General features: G+C 50.9%; 1 protein-coding gene across 4 annotated transcripts in view; it reads right to left on the bottom strand.

Moving 5' to 3' along the window:
• Positions 1-7,247: 7,247 nt before the first annotated feature.
• The window catches only part of Rasgrf1 (Ras protein specific guanine nucleotide releasing factor 1), an 88,876-nt gene continuing 76,250 nt past the window's right edge, over positions 7,248-19,873 (bottom strand). For all 4 annotated transcript variants that reach the window (XM_042697738.1, XM_042697735.1, XM_042697734.1 and 1 more), the window contains 5 exons: positions 18,031-18,228; positions 16,138-16,217; positions 10,451-10,568; positions 9,835-9,903; positions 7,248-7,459 (listed from right to left, as the gene is read on the bottom strand). In XM_042697738.1, the coding sequence (XP_042553672.1) occupies positions 7,367-7,459; positions 9,835-9,903; positions 10,451-10,568; positions 16,138-16,217; positions 18,031-18,228 (558 nt within the window). In that variant the 3' untranslated portion in view covers positions 7,248-7,366. The remainder of the gene's footprint in view (positions 7,460-9,834; positions 9,904-10,450; positions 10,569-16,137; positions 16,218-18,030; positions 18,229-19,873) is intronic.

Here is a 19,873-nt window from a genome sequence, read left to right as displayed (position 1 = left end):
TACCACAAGAACCACCAGCTCCACTTATGGCTTTTTTTTGGGGGGGGGGGTTTCATTGAAGATAAGAGTCTTTTGGGCTGGGCACCTGGTGCCTTACATCTGTCATCCTAGCTACTCAGGAGGCTGAGCTCTGAGGATTGTGGTTCAAAGCCAGCCTGGGCAGCAAAGTCCAAGAGACTTTTTTTTTTGTCGGTCGTGGTGTACAGGTCCAGCACCTGCAGGGCCATGCAGGGGTGTGTTTGTGCCATTCCTGGGGCTTGAACTCCGGGCCTGGGCACTGTCCTTGAGCTCTTCAGGTCAAGGCAAGCAGTCTACCACTAGAACCACAGCACCACTTCTGGTTTTCTGGTGGTTCATTGGAGATAAGAATCTCATGGACTTTCCTAGCAGGCTGGCTTTGAACTGTGATCCTCAGATCTCAGCCTCCTGAGTAGCTAGGATTACTGGCGTGAGCCACTGGCACCCGGCTTTTGTTTTGTTTTTATGCCAGTACTGGGGCTTGAATTTAGGGCCTTGAGTCTATCCCTTAGCTCTTTTCCTCAAGACAATGACTTGAGCCACTTCAAGATTTTTCCTTGTTCATTGGAGATAAGAATCTCATAGACTTTCCTGCTCGAGTTGGCTTCAAAACCTCAGATCTCAGCTTCCTGATTCACTGGGATTAGTGACAAGGGTGAGCCACTGGCACCCAGCTTTTAAATGGCAGGATCTTGACTGTTTTACAGGTGGGGAAATGGAGACTTCAGAAATAGATACAATTGGGCTGGGGGTGGCTCAGTGGTAGAGTGCTTGCCTAGCATGCATGAAGCCCTGGGTTCGATTCCTCAGTACCACATACACAGAAAAAGCTGGAAGTGGCGCTGTGGCTCAAGTGGTAGAGCACTAGCCTTGAGCAAAAGAAGCTCAGGGACAGTGCCCAAACCCAGGACTGGCAAAAAAAAAAGAAAGAAAAGAAAGAAAGAAAAGAAAAAAGAAAAGAAGAAATAGATACAACTTTCTCATACAGTATGGAATGAATCCAACTTGGACCTACTGCTGAGTATTTAACATACGCCTCAGTCCAAAGCATTTTCCCTTGCTACCTAGGGTGACCTCAGCTTGGAGATCTTCCTCCTGTTTTATTAGTCTCTTCTTCTGCATTTCTCAGTCTACACCCTACCTCTCAAGTACCTGGGCTTGCAGATTCCTACTCATTGAATATCTGCCCTGTGGCTCTGACCTAATAGTGGTACCTAGGACTCAGAAATCTGCACTTACAGAAGCAGGACAGCCGTCATCTCTCCTAGGACTGAGGGAGCAGGGGCATAAGCATCTGTGGTCAGCTCAGCAGACAGCAAGCTTACAATAGTCTCAACTTACAAAGGTAGCTCTTTGGCTCAAGGCTGGCACTTCAACCACTTGAGCCACAGCTCCACTTCCAGCTTTTTGTGGGTTCATCGGAGGGTAGTATCTCACAGACTTTGCTGCGGGGGCTGGCTTCAAATAGTGATCCTCAGATCTCAGCCTCCTGAGTAGCTGGGATTATGGACATGAGCCGCTAGTGCCTGCGGAAGCAGGATTTTTGATTCTGATCTTTTCCTGAGTTAGTAATACACAGTGCCACTCTGTTTAGGCTGGCCTTAAACTGTCTGGCATTCCCAGTCAGCTACTGAGTCACGAGGGTAAAATGATCCTCCAGAGTATCTTTCATCCATAAATAGTGTGAGTTATCCAGTTGGGCATTATGAAATAGGTTTTGTGTGAGATGATTCTGCTCAGTTGTGTGCTTAAACTAGGTGTCCTTAGTACACTTAAAACAGGCAAAGCTGTAAGGCACCCGTGGCTTACATCTGTGATCCCAGCTACTCAGAAGGCTGAGATCTGAGGCAGATCAAAGCCAGCCTGGGCACGAAAAGATGTGAGAGACTCTTATCTCCAACTAATCACCTGCCCCCCAAAAAGTGCCAGAAGCAGAGCTGTGGCTCAAGTGGTAGAACCCTAGCCTTAAGCTGAAAAAGCTTAGGGACAGTGCCTAAGCCTTGAGTTCTAGCCTAGGATTGGTTAAAAAACAAAACAAAACAAAACCCAAAGCAGGCTAAGCTATTGATGTTTAGTAGACTGGTTGAATAAAGTACAGATTTCACTTGGGGTTTTTCATTCATTCATTCACTTGCTCATTCATTCATTCATTCCTTGTATGGGGGTTTGAACTCAGGGCTTCACACTCTCATTTGGCTTTTTCTGCTTAAGGCTGGCACTCTACCACTGGAGCCACACCTCTTCCAGTCTTTGCTGATTCATTGGAGATAAGAGTCTCACGGACTTTCCTGCAGGGGCTGGCTTTGAACTGTGATCCTCAGATCTCAGCCTGCTGAGTAGCTAGGTTGATAGGAGAGAGCCACGGGAGCCCAGTTTCACTTGGCTTTTTCTGCTCCAGGCCAGTGACTATTTGCCAAGTGAATTCCCCTTGTCCTCAGGAGGAGGGGTTTGTCCTCTTTCCTGACCCCTCCCTGCCGCCTCCAGCTGTTCTGGGAAGATCTCAGCCCTCGCCCGGGGGGTTTGGTAAGTTGGACAATCAATGTTCTAATCCTATTACTGATTCCTTATGTAAACTGACACATGGCTTGTCCTCTGAGGGCCTCAGACAGACAGCCAGAACGTTGGGACAACACACAGTGGTTCATATCAGGTTACTTGCAGCTACGTTTGTGCGTGTACACGCATGCCTGGGCACCAGTCCTGGGGCTCGAACTCATGATCTGGGCCCTCTACCCCTGGAGCCACAGCTCTACTTCTGCTTTTCTTGTGATTAACTGGAGATAATAGTCTCATGGACTTTCCTTTCCGGGCTGGCTTGGAACAGATTTCAGAGGCATAAGCCTCTGGTGGTGGGCCAGAGGAAGGGCCAGCTTTGGGTTGCCTCTTATGCTGGGGCTGGAAGGGGAACCTGCATGCTCCAGATTAAGCCCGGAGCCTGGCACTCTGCCGGCCTGCCCCACCCCCACAGCAGGCAACCCTGAGTCCCCACTGACCCAGATAGTGCATGGACTTTGGGTCCCCAAGGAGTAAACTCCAGGGCTGAGCTTGGCTCTGGAGGATCATGGGCATAATTTGGTTGCAAGGAATTGTGGGTGGGCCCAAGGCTGTTGGGGCACAAGGAGAATGGGCTCCTGGGCCTCTGGGAGAAGTCCCAGGCCCAACAGAAGGCTGAATGGAGAGGAAAGCCTTGAGTGAGCTGTCACCACCAGCCCTTCCTGGCAGAGAGAAATGATTCTTGGTGGTTTCTGGGTCATGAGTCATTTGTTCTAAGCATGGAAACTAATTGCTCAGTAAACAGATACCATTGGTGATGGCATAATAAGGTCCCATAACGATCTGATTGCACAAACTGGAATTCACCCATGCAGGAGGGAGCCTGTGTGGGATTATACCCCAGATACTTTGGTCTGGAATTTGTGGTTAACTTCCTGGACTAGCCACTGGCTTATTTATTTATTTAATTATGTTAGCCATTTCTGGGGCTTGAACTCAGGGCCTAGATACTTCTTTTGTTCAAGGGCTAGTGTTTTTATCTCTTTTTTGTATGTTGTGGGGCCTGAACTCTGGGGCTGGGTGCTATTCCTCAGTTCTTCGGCTCAAGGCTAGAATTCTACCACTTGAGCCACAGCACCACTTCTGGCTTTTTCTGCTTATGTGGTGCTGAGGAATTGAACCCAGGGCCTCATGCATGCAAGGCAAGCACTCTACCACTGAGCCACCTTCCCAGCCCCTCAGGCTGGCTTTGAACCATGATCCTTAGATCTCAGCTTCCTCAGTAGCTAGGATTACAGGTGTGGACAACTTGTACCTGGCAACCTCATTTCATTGGTTATTGTCTTCTTAGTTCTCTTCACTCTGCCTCTGGCGTATTTTATTTTTGGTTGGTTGGGGATTTGAACTCAGGACTAGGCACTGTCCCTGAGCCACTTTGAGCCATGGCACCACTTCTGGTTTTTGAGTGGTTAATTGGAGATAAGAGTCTCATGGGAACTTTTCTGCCTGGGCTGGCTTTGAACTGCAATCCTCTGATCTCAGCCTCCTGAGTAGCTAGGTTGACAGGAGTGAGCCACCAGTGCCCAGCTATTTTATTTTGTGTTTTAACTTTAGCGATTGAACCCAGGACATTGCACTTGCTAGGCATGTGCTTTGCCACTGAGCTACATCCCAGCCCTTTTTTTTTTTTTGGTTGGTTGTGGGGCTTGAACTCTGGGCCTGGGCGCTGTCTCTCAGCTCTTCAGCTCAAGGCGAGCGCTCTACCACTTGAGCTACAGCGCCACTTCCGGTTTTCTAGTGGTTTATTGGAGATAGGAGTCTCAGGGTCTTTCCTGCCCGGGCTGGCTTTGAACCATGATCCTCAGATCTCAGCCTCCTGAGTAGCTAGGATGACAGGCATGAGCCACCAGTGCCCAGCTGTTTTCTTTTTAAACTGTATTTCCTTCCGTGCCTCCAGTATATTTTAATTTCACAAGTGTGCACTGTCTCATGTGTCATCAGAGCCTTAGGCTAGAGATTCAACTCTGGGACTGGAAGGTGACCCAACAGGTCAGGCCTGACTTTTTGCCCCAATGCACCAAATAGAGACAGCAATGCTGACAAAGGCATATTCATGGCCTGGGCAGTGGGAGAAGCTGAGGGAGGATAGTTACTTCAGTGCATTGGGGAGGGGATTGTGGTGGTGGTTTAAATTTAAAGGCTGGGGGTGGGGCCTGCATAATTAAGCAGTCGCTGGCAAAGTGTGATTGGTTGATGTTTTCTCCAGTCTGTCACCCTTGGAAGAAGGGGTCTGGTTCCTGAGAGGCCACCAAGCCCTGCCTCAGGTGTGGGGGCTCACCATTCTCATCAGGTCGTTTTGGGGGTGGTCTGGGCTAGGAGAGTCTGTGCTCTACTACTTGAGCCCAGCCCCAGCAGATATACTCCTTTTTTATTTTTTTGTTTGTCTGGGACTTGGAACTCCAGGCCTGGGCACTGTCCCGGAGCTCTTCAGCGTAAGGCTAGCGCTTTACCACTTTGAGCCATGGCACCACATATGGTTTTTCTAGTGGTTCATTGGAGATAAGCGTCTCAGAGGCTTTCCTGCTTGGGCTGGCTTCAAACAGCAATCCTCAGATCTTAGCTTCATGAGTAGCTGCGTTGACTGGCACAAGCCACTGGCACTTCTTTTTTTAAAAACTTTTTTTCTTTTCTGATACTGAAGATTTAACTCAGGGCGTCAAGCTCTCTCACTTGACTGTTTTACTCAAAGCTGGCACTCTACCACATGAGCCATACTCTAACCCAGCAGTTTTGCTGTTTAACTGGAAATAGAATCTCATGGACGTTTTCTTGCCCAGCTGACTTTGAACCACGATTCTCAGTTCTTTTAGGGGAGAGAAGGTGTAGAACTGGGGCTTGAATTCAGGAGCTGGACGCTGTCTTTTTTTTTTTTGTTCAAGACTGATGCTCTACCACTTGAACCACAGCTCCACTTCTGGCTTTTTTTAGGGGTAGGGCAATCCTGGGGCTTGAACTCAGAGCTTGGGGACTGTCCCTGAGCTGCTTTTGCTCAAGGCTAGCACTCTGCCACGTAAGCCACAGCTCCATTTCCAGCATTTTCTGTTTATATGGTAATAAGGAACTGAACCCAGGGCTTCATGCACACTAGGCAAGCATTCTACCACTAAGCCACATTCCCAACTCCCCCTCCGCTCCCCTACTTTTTTGGCTGGTTCATTGGAGGTTGAGTCTGTTGAACTTTTCTGCCTGGCTGGCTTCAAACCTCCAATCTTAAGACTCCTGAGTAACTGGAATGACAGGCGTTAGCCACCAAACTCCCTGGGCAAGAACTGACCTTCTTCATCAGCCTATTGAGCTCCCCAAAGGCAGGAGTGGGGTCCCTATCACCCAGAATGTCAGGGCCTGCATGGAGTGGACCAATGAAACCCGTCAGAGGGGCTGGGAAGGTGGCTCAGTGGTAGAGTGCTCGCCTTGCATGCATGAGGCCCTGGGTTCGATTCCTCAGCACCACATAAGCAGAAAAAGCCGGAAGTGGCGCTGTGGCTCAAGTGGTAGAAGGCTAGCCTTGAGCTGAAGAGCTCAGGGACAGCGCCCACGCCCAGGCCCATGACCAACAAAAAAAGAAAAAAAGAAAGAAAAAGAAAACCATCAGAGGCGCTGTTCACCCTGAGATAGAATAGATTTATTAGCAAGAGGTAATCAGGAAACATATATTTTTACAAAAATGGAAATTTCTTTTTTTTTTTGTTTTTGTTTTTTCTCCAAACAAGCTGTCAGTTGAAGTACTGGAGGACTCGGTAGAGAATTCTCATACTGCTAAGGTATTGCTTACAACGGAGCCGTCTGCCTGTCTGTCTGTCGGTCGTGCTGGAGCCTGCCTGCCTCTTCGGAGGGCATCTGTGTTCTCGGTACTGTACAATGTATAAAAGGATGATACTATTCACAGAATAAGCAACTAGGGGTCTCTATTCCTGCTGGAGGCGTGAAGACAGGACCACGGGAGATGTGAGCACGCCGCGTGGCTCGCAGGGGTGTGGCTCACCCACGCTTGCTCGAGACGACCAGGCCATGCGAGGAGAACAGGGCCATCAGGGTGCACCCCACTTCCAGAGGACACTGGGCAGGGGTCCCCCGAAGTTGCCTGGACTGCTGATGGTTGCCAGTGTCCCCTGCCCTCACCCGGGGGCACTGGCGTGGTTTTTCCCATGCTCATAGTGGCGTTGATCTCGAGTGGGGCGCCCCTGTGCTGGGGGGGGCTGCCGGGGGTGACTGGGGTGTGGTTCCTTCTGGCCAGGTTCCTGGGACAAAGATGGGGGTGGGGAGCTTGGGAGAGAAACCTGTGGATTGGGTTGAAAAAGCTGCTTCACGAAGTGGGGTTCACCGTCAGCGGGCGGGGAGACTCGTCAGTGACTGGACTCTGCGGGTATGGCCTTCCCCTCCCCCACCCCCACCCCCAGGAATGACAAGTACACGGAACATGCTGGAAGGCGGCCTGCCCCCCTCATCCCTCCCTCCCTCCCTCCCAGGGAGGGCTGGGGAGAGGTGAGGTTAGCGGGCGCGGAGGACTGTGTCTTCTCTTCTGGGTGGGGTGACGGGGGGCTGGGAGGGGGTTGGGGGGGGGCAGCAGTTTGAAGAGCAGGCACTGCAGGAGGGGGGCTGGGGAGGGGGTGGGGGAGGTTTTTCTTGGGGGGGGTGGCGGGCAGAAGTTCCTATTCCAGCTCTACAGGAATCTAAGGAGCAGGATAGAATGAAGTCTTGAAGAAGCAGAGACTTGGAGGCGAGCCCGAGACACCGGAGGACGAGTATGTACAGCGCAGAGCAGCGAGCAAGTGTTCTTGAGCGGCCTCGCGCAGCCTCAGGTCGGGAGCTTGGGTTCCAGGCGGAGAGAAGATTCGTACAGACTTTCTTCATCCAAGACCACTGACTGGTCCAGCAAATACTGGGTTACCTGAAGAAAGAAAATAACCAGCCTGGAGCTGGGGGCTCATGCCCGATACCCTGGCCACTTGGGAGGCTGAGAGCGGAGGATCGTGGTTGAAAGCCAGTTTGGACAGAAAAGTTGATGTGACTCTTTAAAATTAGTTCCTTTCTGTGCTGGTACTAGGGCCTGAGTTCAAGCTGTCCCTTCTCAAGATTAGCCTTCTACCATTTGTGGTTAATTAGAGATAAGAATTTCTTGGACTTTCTTTCTTCTTCTTTTTTGGCTACTCCTAGGCCTTGAACTCAGGGTGTGGGCACTGTCCCTGAGCTTCTTTTGCTCTACCACTTGAGCCCCAGCACCACTTCTGGCTTTTTCTGTGTATGTGGTACTGAGGAATGGAACCCAGGGCTTTATACATGCTAGGCAAGCACTCTACCACTAAGCCACATTCCCAGCCCTCTTGGACTTTCTTATCCAGGCTAGCTTTGAATCTTGAACTTCAAAACTCAGCCTCCTGAGTAGCTAAGATTACAGGTGTGAGCCACCAAAGCCTTCCTCTGTGTGTCTTATCTCCAATCAACCAGCCAAAAGCCAGAAGTAGAGCTGTGGCGTACGTGGTAAAGCACCAGTCTGGAATATAAAAGCCAAGTGTGAGCATGACTCCCTAGTCTTGAACCCCAGGACAGGCACAAAACATAAACACCAAAAACAAGGCCGGTGGCTCACGCCTGTAATCCTAGCTACATAGGAGGCTGAGATCTGAGGATTGAGGTTCAAAGCCTGCTGGGGCAGGAAAGTCCATGAGACTCATCTCCAATTAATGATGAGAAAACTGGAAGTGGTGCTGTCGCTCAAGTGGTAGAGTGCTTGCTTTGAGCTGAGGGACAGCGTGCAAGCCCAGGTTTCAAGCCTCATGACCGACAAAAACAAAAAACCAAAAACAAGATCCCAAAGATGTGTTAATAGTAAATTAGTTTTTGGGAAACTAATTTGGTGGAATTGGGGTTTGAACTCAAGGTCTTGTGCACTGCTAATCAAGTTCGCCACCATTTAAGCTAAGTCCTTTCTTAGGACTGCTTATTTAGCATTGCCTTTCTGTGTGTGCATTGCTGGTTATTGAACTCAGGGCCTCATGCATACCAGGCAAGTGCTCTACCACTGAGCTACATCCTCAGTTTTTTTTTTTTTGTTGTTGTTGTTGATAGTAGGGCCTGAACTCTGGGCCTGGGCGCTGTCCCTCAGCTCTTCAGCTCAAGGCTAGTGCTTTACCACTTGAGCCACAGCGCCACTTCTGGCTTTTTCTGCTTATGTGGTGCTGAGGAATCGAACCCAGGGCCTCATGCATGCAAGGCAAGCGCTCTACTGAGCCACCTTCCCAGCCCTTCAGTATTTTCTTAAAAGCAGTACTAAACTACACAGGATAAAAATTACCCTTAACTGCTATTTCTTTGATCATGTAATGAAGTGACTGGGGCTATGTACTGAAAGGATTAGAAAGAGCAACTGTTGAATGTAAATGGTGGATGATTCACAATTCTTTCAATGTGTCCAAGTGTTTGAAAACACTGAGCCTTGGAGTGCGGAGCTTCTTGGCCCACAGAGAGGAAGTGTGAAGAGAGGGTGTCTAGGGCCTACAGGGCCCTACACTGCAGTCAAAGTTAGGAAGGAAAGGCAGCCCCAGCCTGGATGACCAGGTCCTCCCTTCTTACCTCACTCTGTGCTGAATTCCAGCTCATTCACCAAAGATCAAGGCTCAAATCACACATCAGAAAGGAAATGTGTCCTGCCCCAACATCCCTGAACAACGCCCCCCCAATTCTTTTTGGCACCTGTGGCTCACACCTGTCATCCTAATTGCTCAGGAGACTGAGATCTGAAGCCAGGTGGAGAAGATGAATCCAAAAGACTCTTTAATGGACCAGCAAAAAGCCAGAAGTGGAGGAGTGGCTCAAGTGGTAGAGCACCAGTTTCGAGTGGTGTGGGGGGTGAGGGAGAGAAAAAACTAAGGGAGAATTCAGGGCCTGGAGTTCAAGCCCCAGTACTGGCACACACAAGAGGTATTTCTTTCTTACGTGTGTGAATCTTCTGATAGGTGCTAGAGAAAAATCAAGCAAACCTATTCCTTTATTTATGCATTTATTTTGTTGCTGGTCCTGGGATTTGAGCTCAAGGCCTTTCCTTGTTTTTGGTATTTGCTCTAGGTTGGCATTCTACCTCTTGAGCCACAGCTCCACTTCCAACATAGCTCTGATTTGAAGGGTCAGGTTATTTCTGATCTACTCTTTGCAGGGAGCAAAGCTGGGAGCTGGGCTAGGCCACCGGGCTTCAGGAAGGGGACCTGGGCTGGCATGGAAGCTAAGGACTAAGGGCAGAAGCTCTCCTGACACCCTCGGGCCACTTACCTTGGCCTGGTGCTCTATTTTGTATGCAGTTTGCTGGAACTGGCGAATCTCCCGGATGATGTGGGATATCTGTAGAAGAGAGGGCGAGACTCCAGCTTTCTCTGGGCTACCCATGGCGCCGAGGGACGGGGCACGGGCAGGAAGCCGGGCTTACCAAGCCTCCCCAGGCCGGTTTCGCCAAAGCACAACCCACCCAACACTGCCAACGTGAAAGGCATCTGGGGCCTGCTGTGTGCTTGTTACCGTGTGTGTGTGTGTGGGGGGGGGGCCCTGGGGATTCCTCCAGGACAGTACTGGACAAGACGAATGGAAATAACACTTTTTGGTGTCAGTACAAGGGCTTGACTCAAGGCTGGTGCTCTATCGCTCTAGCCACAGCTCCACTTGCAGATTTTTGCTGGTTCATCGGGGAGGAGAGTCTTAAAGGATTTTCCTGCCTGGGCTGCCTTTGTACCTCGACCCTCAGATCTCAGCCTCCTGAGCAGCTAGGATGACAGGCGTGAGCCCCGGCTGTGAGGGATCTGGCGGGAGGAGCCGGCCTCTGGCTGCGAGGGCCTGGGGAGGTGGCGTCTGGGTCTGCATGCCGCCTGCCCTGCCCGGCTCTGGACAAACTCACCATCCTCATCTTGGAGAAGTTGACCAGGCCGTCCCCGGTATAGTTGGGTGTCCCCTCCTCGATGAAGGCCAGGTCGGTGAGGTACATGCCCAGGTAAGGGACGCAGGGTGGGTCACAACTTGGAAACAAATGCATTCACAAAGGTTTTGCCCTTGGTCAAAGGAGCGCTTTGGGAAGAGCAAGTGTCCCCACCCCTCACCCCTGCATGCAGGTCTGGGTGGCCTCCAAGGCCAGGAGGGTCTTGTGTCCCAGGGACTTAGATACCAGGCCTAGAAGGGTGGGCCGGGCTGTGGGGTGCCCCATCTTCTGGGGGCCGTGGGGTCTTGCACAAGCTGGGGTGAGCCCATCAACCTCGCCTCCTGTTGTCTCTGGCCTCAGTCCGTTGCCTGTGCCCTGGGGCTCGTCTCTCTGCAGGGACTATAGCCTAGCCCTCGGTGACTGCCACCGGCCTGGGAGGCGCGTAGATTGGGGACCAGAGCAGGAGGCGTTGGTCCTGTGGTGTCATTTGCACAGGCTACGCCTCTCTGCTGGGTGGCTACCGGCTGGGGCTCCTGTCCCTGCAAGCTTTACTGGCTCTCCAGGAGGGCTTGGAGATGAGGGTTCTTTTAGCTTCTCCAGGGTTCTTGGAAGCCTCCTGTCCTCTCAGCACCCATGGGGGGCCAGGCAGGTCACCCTCCATCCTGGCTCATCTCCCTTGCCCCACTTAGATGACCCAGCCAGGCTGGGGAAGGTGAGGCAGGGAGGGTGGTAGTTCCTCATGGGTTTGCTGTGTGACCTTAGGCCAGTCCTTTCCCTCTCTGGTTCTCAGGCTTCCATAGATAACAGAGTATGGGATGCCAGCAAGGCCAATTTTAGGCCATCTGCAAGCTGATTTTAAGTGCTAGGTGCAGAGCCATGCTGAATAGCATCGATGTATGTGGTAAGGAAGGAGAGATATCACTTCTTCTCCTCAAGCATCAAAAAGTCTTGCATGTGCTGAGCCCTGGTGGCTCACACCTGTAATCCTAGCTACTCAAGAGGCTGAGATCTAAGGATCTAGCTTCAAAACCAGCCCGGGCAGGAAAATCTGTGAGACAATTTTATTCATTTAACTACCCGAAAGCTGGAAGTGGAGCTGTGGTTCAAAAGGTAGAGTACCCGTCTTGAGCGAAAAAGTTAAAGGACAACACTCAGGTTCTGAGTTCAAGCCTTAGGACTAGTGCATGCTTGTGCATGTGTGCACGTGTGTGCGTGTGCACATGCATGCGTGAACAAACAAGCCCCCCTAAAACAAACAAATGAGAAAACCATTGTAGTGATGCTCTGGTCAATTCACTTCATCCACTTCTCTTTTTAAAACAATAAATCAATATTGAAACAGAATTTAATAGCACTTTTTTTTTGGTCAGTCGTGGGGCTTGAACTCTGGGCTTGGGTGCTGTCCCTGTGCTCTACTGCTTGGGCCACAGCACCACTTCTGGTTTTCTAGTGGTTTATTGGAGATAAGAGACTTTCCTGCCCAGGCTGGCTTTGAACCGTGATCCTCAATCTCAGCCTCCTAAGTTTACAGGATTACAGGTGTGAGCCACCAGCGCTTGGCTTACACTGGTTTGTTTATCCCATACTTTTTCTTTTCTTTTTCTTTTGCCAGTCCTGGGGCTTGATCAGGGCCTGGGCACTGTCTCTGAGCTTCTTTTGCTCAAAGCTAGCTCTACTACCTGAGTCACAGTGACACTTCTGGCTTTTTCTGTGTATGTGGTACTGAGGAATTGAACCCAGGGCTTCATGCATGTTAGGCATGCATTCTACCACTAAGCCACCTTCCCAGCCCAATTGGAGGTAATAGTCTTTTTGAGTTGTCTGCTTGGATACCTTCAAGCTGTGACCCCCCTGACCTCAGCCTCCTGAGTAGCTGGGGTTATAGGCATGATCCCCAGTGCCTGGCAAGTGGCTGGGCAGTGCGATGAAGATGGATAATTGGTGTTAGGGAAACAAAGGACAGATGACTTTCTCTAATTTTTTTCTTTCTTAAGTTAAAAAAAAAAAGTTTTCTGGCAGCACCAGAGTTTACTCTCAGGGCCTTTTGTTTGCTAACACTCCTGGCACTTTATTTATTTGGTTGTAGGCCTTGAACTTTGGACCTGGGCACTGTCCCTGAGCTCCTTTTTGTTCAAGGCTAGCACTCTACCACTTGGGCCACAGTGCCAATTCTAGTTTTCTGGTAGTTCATTGGAGATAAGAGTCTCATGGAGGGCTGGGAAGGTGGCTCAGTGGTAGAGCGCTTGCCTTGCATGCCTGAGGCCCTGGGTTCGATTCCTCAGCACCACATAAGCAAAAAGAAAAAAAGCCGGAAGTGGTGCTGTGGCTCAGGTGGTAGAGTGCTAGCCTTGAACTGAAGAGCTGAGGGACAGCGCCCAGGCCCAGAGCTCAGGCACCACGACCGGACCCAAAAAAAAAAAAAAAAAAAAGAGTCTCATGGACTTTTCCTGCCTGGCAACCCTCAGATCTCAGTCTCCTGAGTAGCTGGGATGACAGGCGTGAGCCACCAGTGTGTGGCTTACTCCTGGCACTTTCTGTTTGCTGTTTATTTTTCTTCAGGTAGAGTCTTGAGTTTTCACCCAGGGGGGCTTGGACTGCAATCCTATGACTTTCCATGTAGCTTGTATGACAGGCTTGTTCTACCACACTTTGCTTTTGATTGAGATGGAGTCATGCTAACTTTGGGACAGGCTGGCCTTGAACTGAGATCTTCCAGATCTCCCTCCTCAAATAGCTGGGATTACAAGAATGAGCTACAGTGCCCAGCTCTGGACCACGATCCTCCCAATCTCAGTTATCAAGTTACTGGGATTACAGGTGTAAACTGTGGTGCCCAGTTTTAATAAAAAGGCAGATGGTTAAGGGTGGCAGCACTCAGAGCTTCTTAGGGAGGGTCCTGCATGGCCTGAGGCTGAAGTTCTCCTACCTTGGAAGGCACAGATCAAATTAAAACAGTACAGTATTGGGCTGGGAGTATGGCTTAGTGTAGAGTGCTTGCCTAGCATACATGAAGCCCTGGGTTAGATTCCTTTGTACCACACACACAGAAAAAGGCAGAAGTGGCGCTGTGGCTTAATTGGAGAGTGCTAGCCTTGAGCAAATGCAGCTCAGAGACAGAGCCCAGGCCTTGAGTTCAAGCCTTAGGACTCGAACAACAACAACAACAAAAAGAACAGTATCAAAGAGCAGGAAATGGGGGCAGTACTAAGGCTTGGGTCCAGGGCCTTGTAGATTTCGGTGCTAGTGCTTGAACTCAGGACCTCACTCTCTCCCCAGTCTGCCTTTTCTTTCTTTTTTTTTTTTTTGGGTCCGGTCGTGGGCCTGAACTCTGGGCCTGGGTGCTGTCCCTCAGCTCTTCAGCTCAAGGCTAGCGTTCTACCACCTGAGCCACAGCACCACTTCCGGCTTTTTTTCTTTTTGCTTATGTAGTGCTGAGGAATCGAACCCAGGGCCTCAGGCATGCAAGGCAAGCGCTCTACCACTGAGCCACCTTCCCAGCCCCTCAGTTTGCCTTTTCTACTCAAGGCTGGTGCTCTACCACTTTAGCCACACCTCCAATTCCAGCTTTTTTTTCCTCCTGGTTAACTGGAGATAAGTCTCACCTACTTTCACCCAGGCTGGCTTTGAACCATGCTCCTCAGATCTCAGCATCCAAAGTAGCTGAGATTACAGGCGTGAGCCATGGCGCCTGACTGTGGGGACAGGTTTTTTTAGGGACAGGTTCCAGAAGATGCCCAGGCCACAGAGAGGGGGCCCAAGGCTGTTCCTGCAGGGCTCAGCACGGGGCTCCGTGTCAGGGTGGGCTGTGGGCAGCATGCGACTGTCACCTAGCTTCTCCTGCCCCTGTCCCTGGTCAGGAACAAAGTCAGAGCCCGGAAGATGGGCACCGAGGGGCTCACTGCCCCTTTCTCTACGCGGCCACACCTGGCTGGTGTGAAGCGCTCAGCTCCCAGCCGCCCGGGCTGCCCCTGCCACGCCACTGGCTGCGGGGAGGGTGATGAAGGAGGCACTTACACAGCCCCGGGACAGTCGGGAGGGGACTCGGACAGAATGGACCACGGAGGCCGTGAGGTGCAGTGGTGGCTGTGCGGTAGAGGAGGGTGACCCAGCGCCCGGCAGGGCTGGGCAGGCAGTTGGTGTGTGCGGTGTGGAGGGGGTCCCCACAAGCACAGTCCACGGGGGCTCCGGGGAGCCCGGGCGGAGGGGGCGGCCGGGAGGTACAGGTGGGTAACAGACTCTGAGGACACAAACAAAATGGCGATGGTCAGGCGATGGCACGCGGACTGCGGGATGGAGGATGGGGGGCGGGGGATGGAGGATGGGGGGCAGGAAGGTGGGAGGGAGGGAGCGCGCGAGGCTGGCCGGGTCAGGGTGGGCAGGGCGTCACGGCCACGGTCAGGGGCTGCCCGGCCTCAGCGGGGTGTCCCGTGGCTGTGAGGTCTCTGGAGGAAGTGGGGAGGAGTCGGCACCCCAGGGGTCCCCCAGGGACTCTCGAGGTCAAGGGAAGAGCCTGCCAGGCAAGGAGAGATCTGCTGATGGATTCCTTGTGGGGCCTGGCTTCTTGGCAGGGTGACCACCAAGTTCTCATGGCTGCCCTACCTCGTGGGCTGCCCAAGACAGACACAACTTCCCTGGCTTGGGCATGTCTGGGCTCTAACCATGGCAGCCACAGGACACTGGCACAGCCACTACTTTTGTCTGGAGGAAGAAGATGTGAAGAGGGTGGTGGGACAATGTCTAGAGAATGTCTTGACAGTCACCCGTCGGAAGAGGCCGACAGCCTCCTGTGGGGAGGGGCTGGGGCCCACACGACAGCCCTCCCTCCAAACAATTCACGAGCAAGCCAGGAAGGGGCGAGACCCACCCTACAGGCAGCACAGGGGTAACTGTGCAGCGGCCAGGAAAGCCAGCATGGTGCTGCTGAACTCTCTCCCTTCCTCCCTTCCTTCCTAGGGCTCTAGAATTGGAGGCAGGGCCTTGTGCTAACTGGATAAGGGGCTCTATGACCCGAGCCATATCCCAGGCCTTTTGCTTTTAGATTTCCTTTTCTCATATAGAGTCTTGAGTGTTCACTGCCTGGGTTGGCCTTTGGACTGTAGCCATCCTCTCTTGGCCTCCTGAGTAGCTGGGATCACAGGCATGAGCCACCATCCCTGAACCCATTCCAAATACAAAAAAGAAGGAGAAGGAGGAAGGAAGAAGGAAAAGAGGGAGAGGAGGAAGAAGGGGAGGAGGGAGAGGAAGAGGGAGAAGAGGGAGAAGGGGGGAGGGGGAGGAGGGGGAAGAGGAGGGAGAGGAGGAAGAGGAAAGGAAAAGATAAAGAAGAAGAGGGAGAGGAGGAAGGAGAAAAGGGGGAGGGGGAGAGGGAGGGGAAGGAAGGTGCATTTGAGAGTTGAATGAGTCATCCCCACAGCTGTGCTGCTACGGGGGACTCTAGTACCCCTTCTGCGGTCCCTGTCCCCCAGGAAGGCCACCAAACACTTCAATTTACTGGTAGATGGTGGAGGGCAAGGTTCACCTGCCTTTGTTGTCTGGGAAGGGTAGAGGGTCTTGTAGGCAGACAATGAGACAGACAGGCAGACAGACAGACAGACCTCCCGTGGTGTCCAGGCATGGCAGGGTGGGGGGTGAGTTTTAAGCATGGCATTGACAAAAATGACCAAACTTACTTTTTCAGGGCTTCTCTGAGATTCTTAAATCTGCCCTCCGACGATACAAGCTTTTGGAGCTTATCAATCAAAGCTTTTGTCTGGAAGGAAGAGAGGCATCGAGTGACACATGGCAGCCAGGCCAGGAGGGGCTCAGGGACCACCAGGCCACACAGTTCCTGACCACTGAGCCTGCTTAGGGAGCAGGCTTGGCTCTGACACACACACACACACACACACACACACACACACACACACACACACACGCACGCAGACACACTGTGGTGTGCTATGGCTTTCAAAACACAGACCAGTGGCTGAGGAGGGTGTCCCCACTCCAAGGAGACTGAATTCAGATCAAGGAACAACCGCTGACCATCTCAGATGAGAAGACTTCCCTGCGCCAGGAAACCCCACCCAAAGTTAGGAATAAAGAACAAGAATGAAGCCAGGCACTGTGGCTCAGGTCTGTCATCCTAACTACTTAGGAGGCTAAGATCTGAGGATCTCAGTTCGGAGGAGCCAGCCTGGGCAGCAAAGTCCATGAGATTCTTATCTCCAATGACCTACTCAGAAAAAGCTGGAAGTGGTGCTGTAGCTCCAGTACAGCACTAGCTTTGAGCACAGAGAGGTTCAGGGACAGCGCCCAGGCTCTGAGTTCAAGCCCCAGGACTGATGAAAAAAAGAAAAAGAAAAAGTAAAAGAATGAAACAGAGAACCATGGCTCATGCATGAAATTCTAGCTACTCAAGAGGCTGAGATCTGAGGATTGAGGTTCAAAGCTGGTCAGGGCAGGACAAATTTATAGATTCTTATCTTCAATTAACCAGCAAAGAGACAGAAGTGACTCAAATCCAGCCCAGACAGGAACACTTGTGAGTCTGTATCTCCAATTAACCACCCAAAAGCCCCAAAATGGAGCTGTGACTCAATGGGTAGAGCACTAGCCTTGTAAAGAAATGCTCAGAAGCATCACCCAGGCCCTGAGTTCAACCCCCAAGATGGGTACAGAAAAGAAATGTGCCCAACAAGGCCTCCAGACCTATTTTGTATCCCTTAATTTTACAAGCTTATATTCAAGATGGCCAACAAGGACCAACAAACCAGAGGCCAGAGGCCTGGTGGAGTCATAGAAGGCCCCGGAGCCATAACCTCAGCTATACGGCAGATCTAGCTGGAAGCCACCATGCTTTGTCCTAACTCAGGACATGTTGGGACCAATAATCATGGTTTCATATTTCTGTGCGCATGCGTGTGTCCTGTGGCTTGAACTCAGGGCCTGGGTGTTGCCCCTAAGAGTTTTTGCTCAAGGCTGGCATTCTACCACTTGAGCCATAACTCCATTTCTGGCTTTCTTGGTGGTTCACTGGAGATAAGTCTCATGGACTTTCCTGCACAGGCTGGCTTTGAACCGTGATCCTCAGACTTCAGCTTCCTGAGTAACTAAGATTACAGGCATGAGCCATCAGACCCAATTCCCATTTCAACGTTACTTTTTTAGTGTATATTGATACGGGGGCTTGAATTCAGGGTCTTGAGCTCTTTGCTTGGCTTTTTTGCTCAGTTATGGTACTTTACCACCATCCACTTTCAGCTTTTTGCTAGTTAGCTGGAGATGAATCTCATGGACTTTCTTGCCCAGGCTGGCTTGGAACTATGATCCTCAGATCTTAGCCTTCTGAGTGGCTGGGAGCTGCTTGTGTCTGACTTGCTTAATTATTATTAATTATTTAAGTAGGAATTAAAGTCCCTGCTCCATCTGAGGGCCTGATGTCTGGTCTCAGTGGGTGTAGAACTGTGGACCCTCAGCTGGTCCTTGGACCTTCTGCTGGCAGCTAGTGGCCAGCCCTTGGGTCTCCCTGTCCCAACTCCCGCCTTGCTTCAAGAAGCAGTAACGTCAGCCTCCTGCCGCACCTGCTTGGAGACTTTGAGCCACGTCTTCTTGAGCCGGAAAACGGCACTGCGGTTCATGGAGGAGGTGATCTCCAGCACGGCGTTATAGTTGTGCAAGCAGCGACAAATGTCAGCCACAGCCACCCACTTCTCGATGGTGTTCACCCTGGCCGTGATGTCTTCGCTGCGGACGATTTCGGATGCGATCAAGTTACTGATCTTTAAGCCAATGCAACCAGACAGCAAAGAAAAGAAAAAAAAAAAAAAGGAAGAGGAATAAGTATCCTGAAAAATGATCATTCATTCATTCACTGCTAACACAACTGCCATGTTGAAAATCCTAAAAAAATGAGTATTCAAGTATTCAATATTCAAGTATTCGATATGTAAAAAAAGTTATAAATGAATAATAACTAAGGGAAAAAAATGCAATGCAAAAGATTTGGCTAGGTGCCAGTGGCTCACGCCTGTAATCCTAGCTACTCAGGAGCTAAGATCTGAAGATGGAGTTTCAAAGCCAGCCCAGGCAAGGAAGTCTGTGAGACTATTATCTCCAATTAACCACCAAAAGGCCAAAAGTGGAGCTATGGCTCAAGTGGTAGAGCTCCAGCCTTGAGTAAAAGCCAAGAGCACAAGGCCCTGAGTTTAAGCCCCAGTACTGGCATATACAAAAAGTGAATAAGCAAATAAAGTGAATAAGCAAATAAAAAGTGAAAGAGATTATTATTTGAAAAATATAGGCTTTCAAAGGATATTTATTTATTTATTTTTTTTGGGGGGGTCCGGTCATGGGGCCTGAACTCTGGGCCTGGGCGCTGTCCCTCAGCTCTTCAGCTCAAGGCAAGCGCTCTACCACTGAGCCACCTTCCCAGCCCTAAAAGGATATTTATAACTGAATAAAAATCAAAGAACTAAGCTCAGTGGGTGCTGGTAGCTCACACCAGTCATCCTAGCAACTCAGGAGGCTGAGATCTGAGGCTCGCAGTTCAAAGCCAGCCCAGGCAGGAAAGTCCATGAGATTCTTATCTCCAATGAACCACTAGAAACTCAGAAGTGGTGCTGCAGCTCAAAGTGGTAGAGCACTAGCTTTGAACAAAAGAGCTCAGGGACAGTGCTCAGGCCCTGAATTCAAGCCCTCTGACTAACAAGAACAAAAAATAAAAGAATTTTACCACTGGGGCTGGGAAGGTGGCTCAGTGGTAGAGCGATTGCCTTGCATGCATGAGGCCCTGGGTTCGATTCCTCAGCACCACAAACAGAAAAAGCCAGAAGTGGCACTGTGGCTCAAGTGGTAGAGCACTAGCCTTGAGCTGAAGAACTGAGGGACAGTGCCCAGGCCCAGAGTTCAGGCCCCATGACTGACCAAAAAAAAAAAAAAAAAAGAATTTTACCACTAAGAAACCTCAAATATAATTTTTTTTTTGGTGCCAGTCCTGGGGCTTGAACTCAAGAGCCTGAGCACTGTCCCTGAGCTTTTATGCTCAAGGTTAGCGCTCTACTACTTACTTAACAGTTTCTTTTTCAGCCTTTTGCTGGTTAACTGGACATAAAGGTTTTGTGAACGTTCCTTCCCTGGGCTGGCTTTGAACCATGACTTGCATTCAAGAGCCTGATGTTCTGGCTTGGCCTTTTAATTCAAAGCTGACATTCTACTGCATCAAACCTCTGCTTCCTGTTTTCTGCTGCTTAACTAGAGAGAAGAGTCTCTCAAATCTGTCTGGGCTGGCTTCAAACTGTGATCCTGGGATCTCAGCCTCCTGCGAAGCTGGAGAGACGGCAGGCGTGAGCTGCTGTGCCCGGCTTCACTTGGGATCTTGTGTTAAACTTGCTCCATCGTGGCACATGGCAGGATGGACAGGGTGGA

The sequence above is a fragment of the Dipodomys spectabilis genome, unplaced genomic scaffold (assembly GCF_019054845.1).
Source record: "Dipodomys spectabilis isolate Male_0828 unplaced genomic scaffold, ASM1905484v1 ptg000228l, whole genome shotgun sequence".
NCBI classification, from domain to species: Eukaryota; Metazoa; Chordata; class Mammalia; order Rodentia; family Heteromyidae; genus Dipodomys; species Dipodomys spectabilis.
This window is presented reverse-complemented; position numbering and strand designations above follow the sequence as displayed.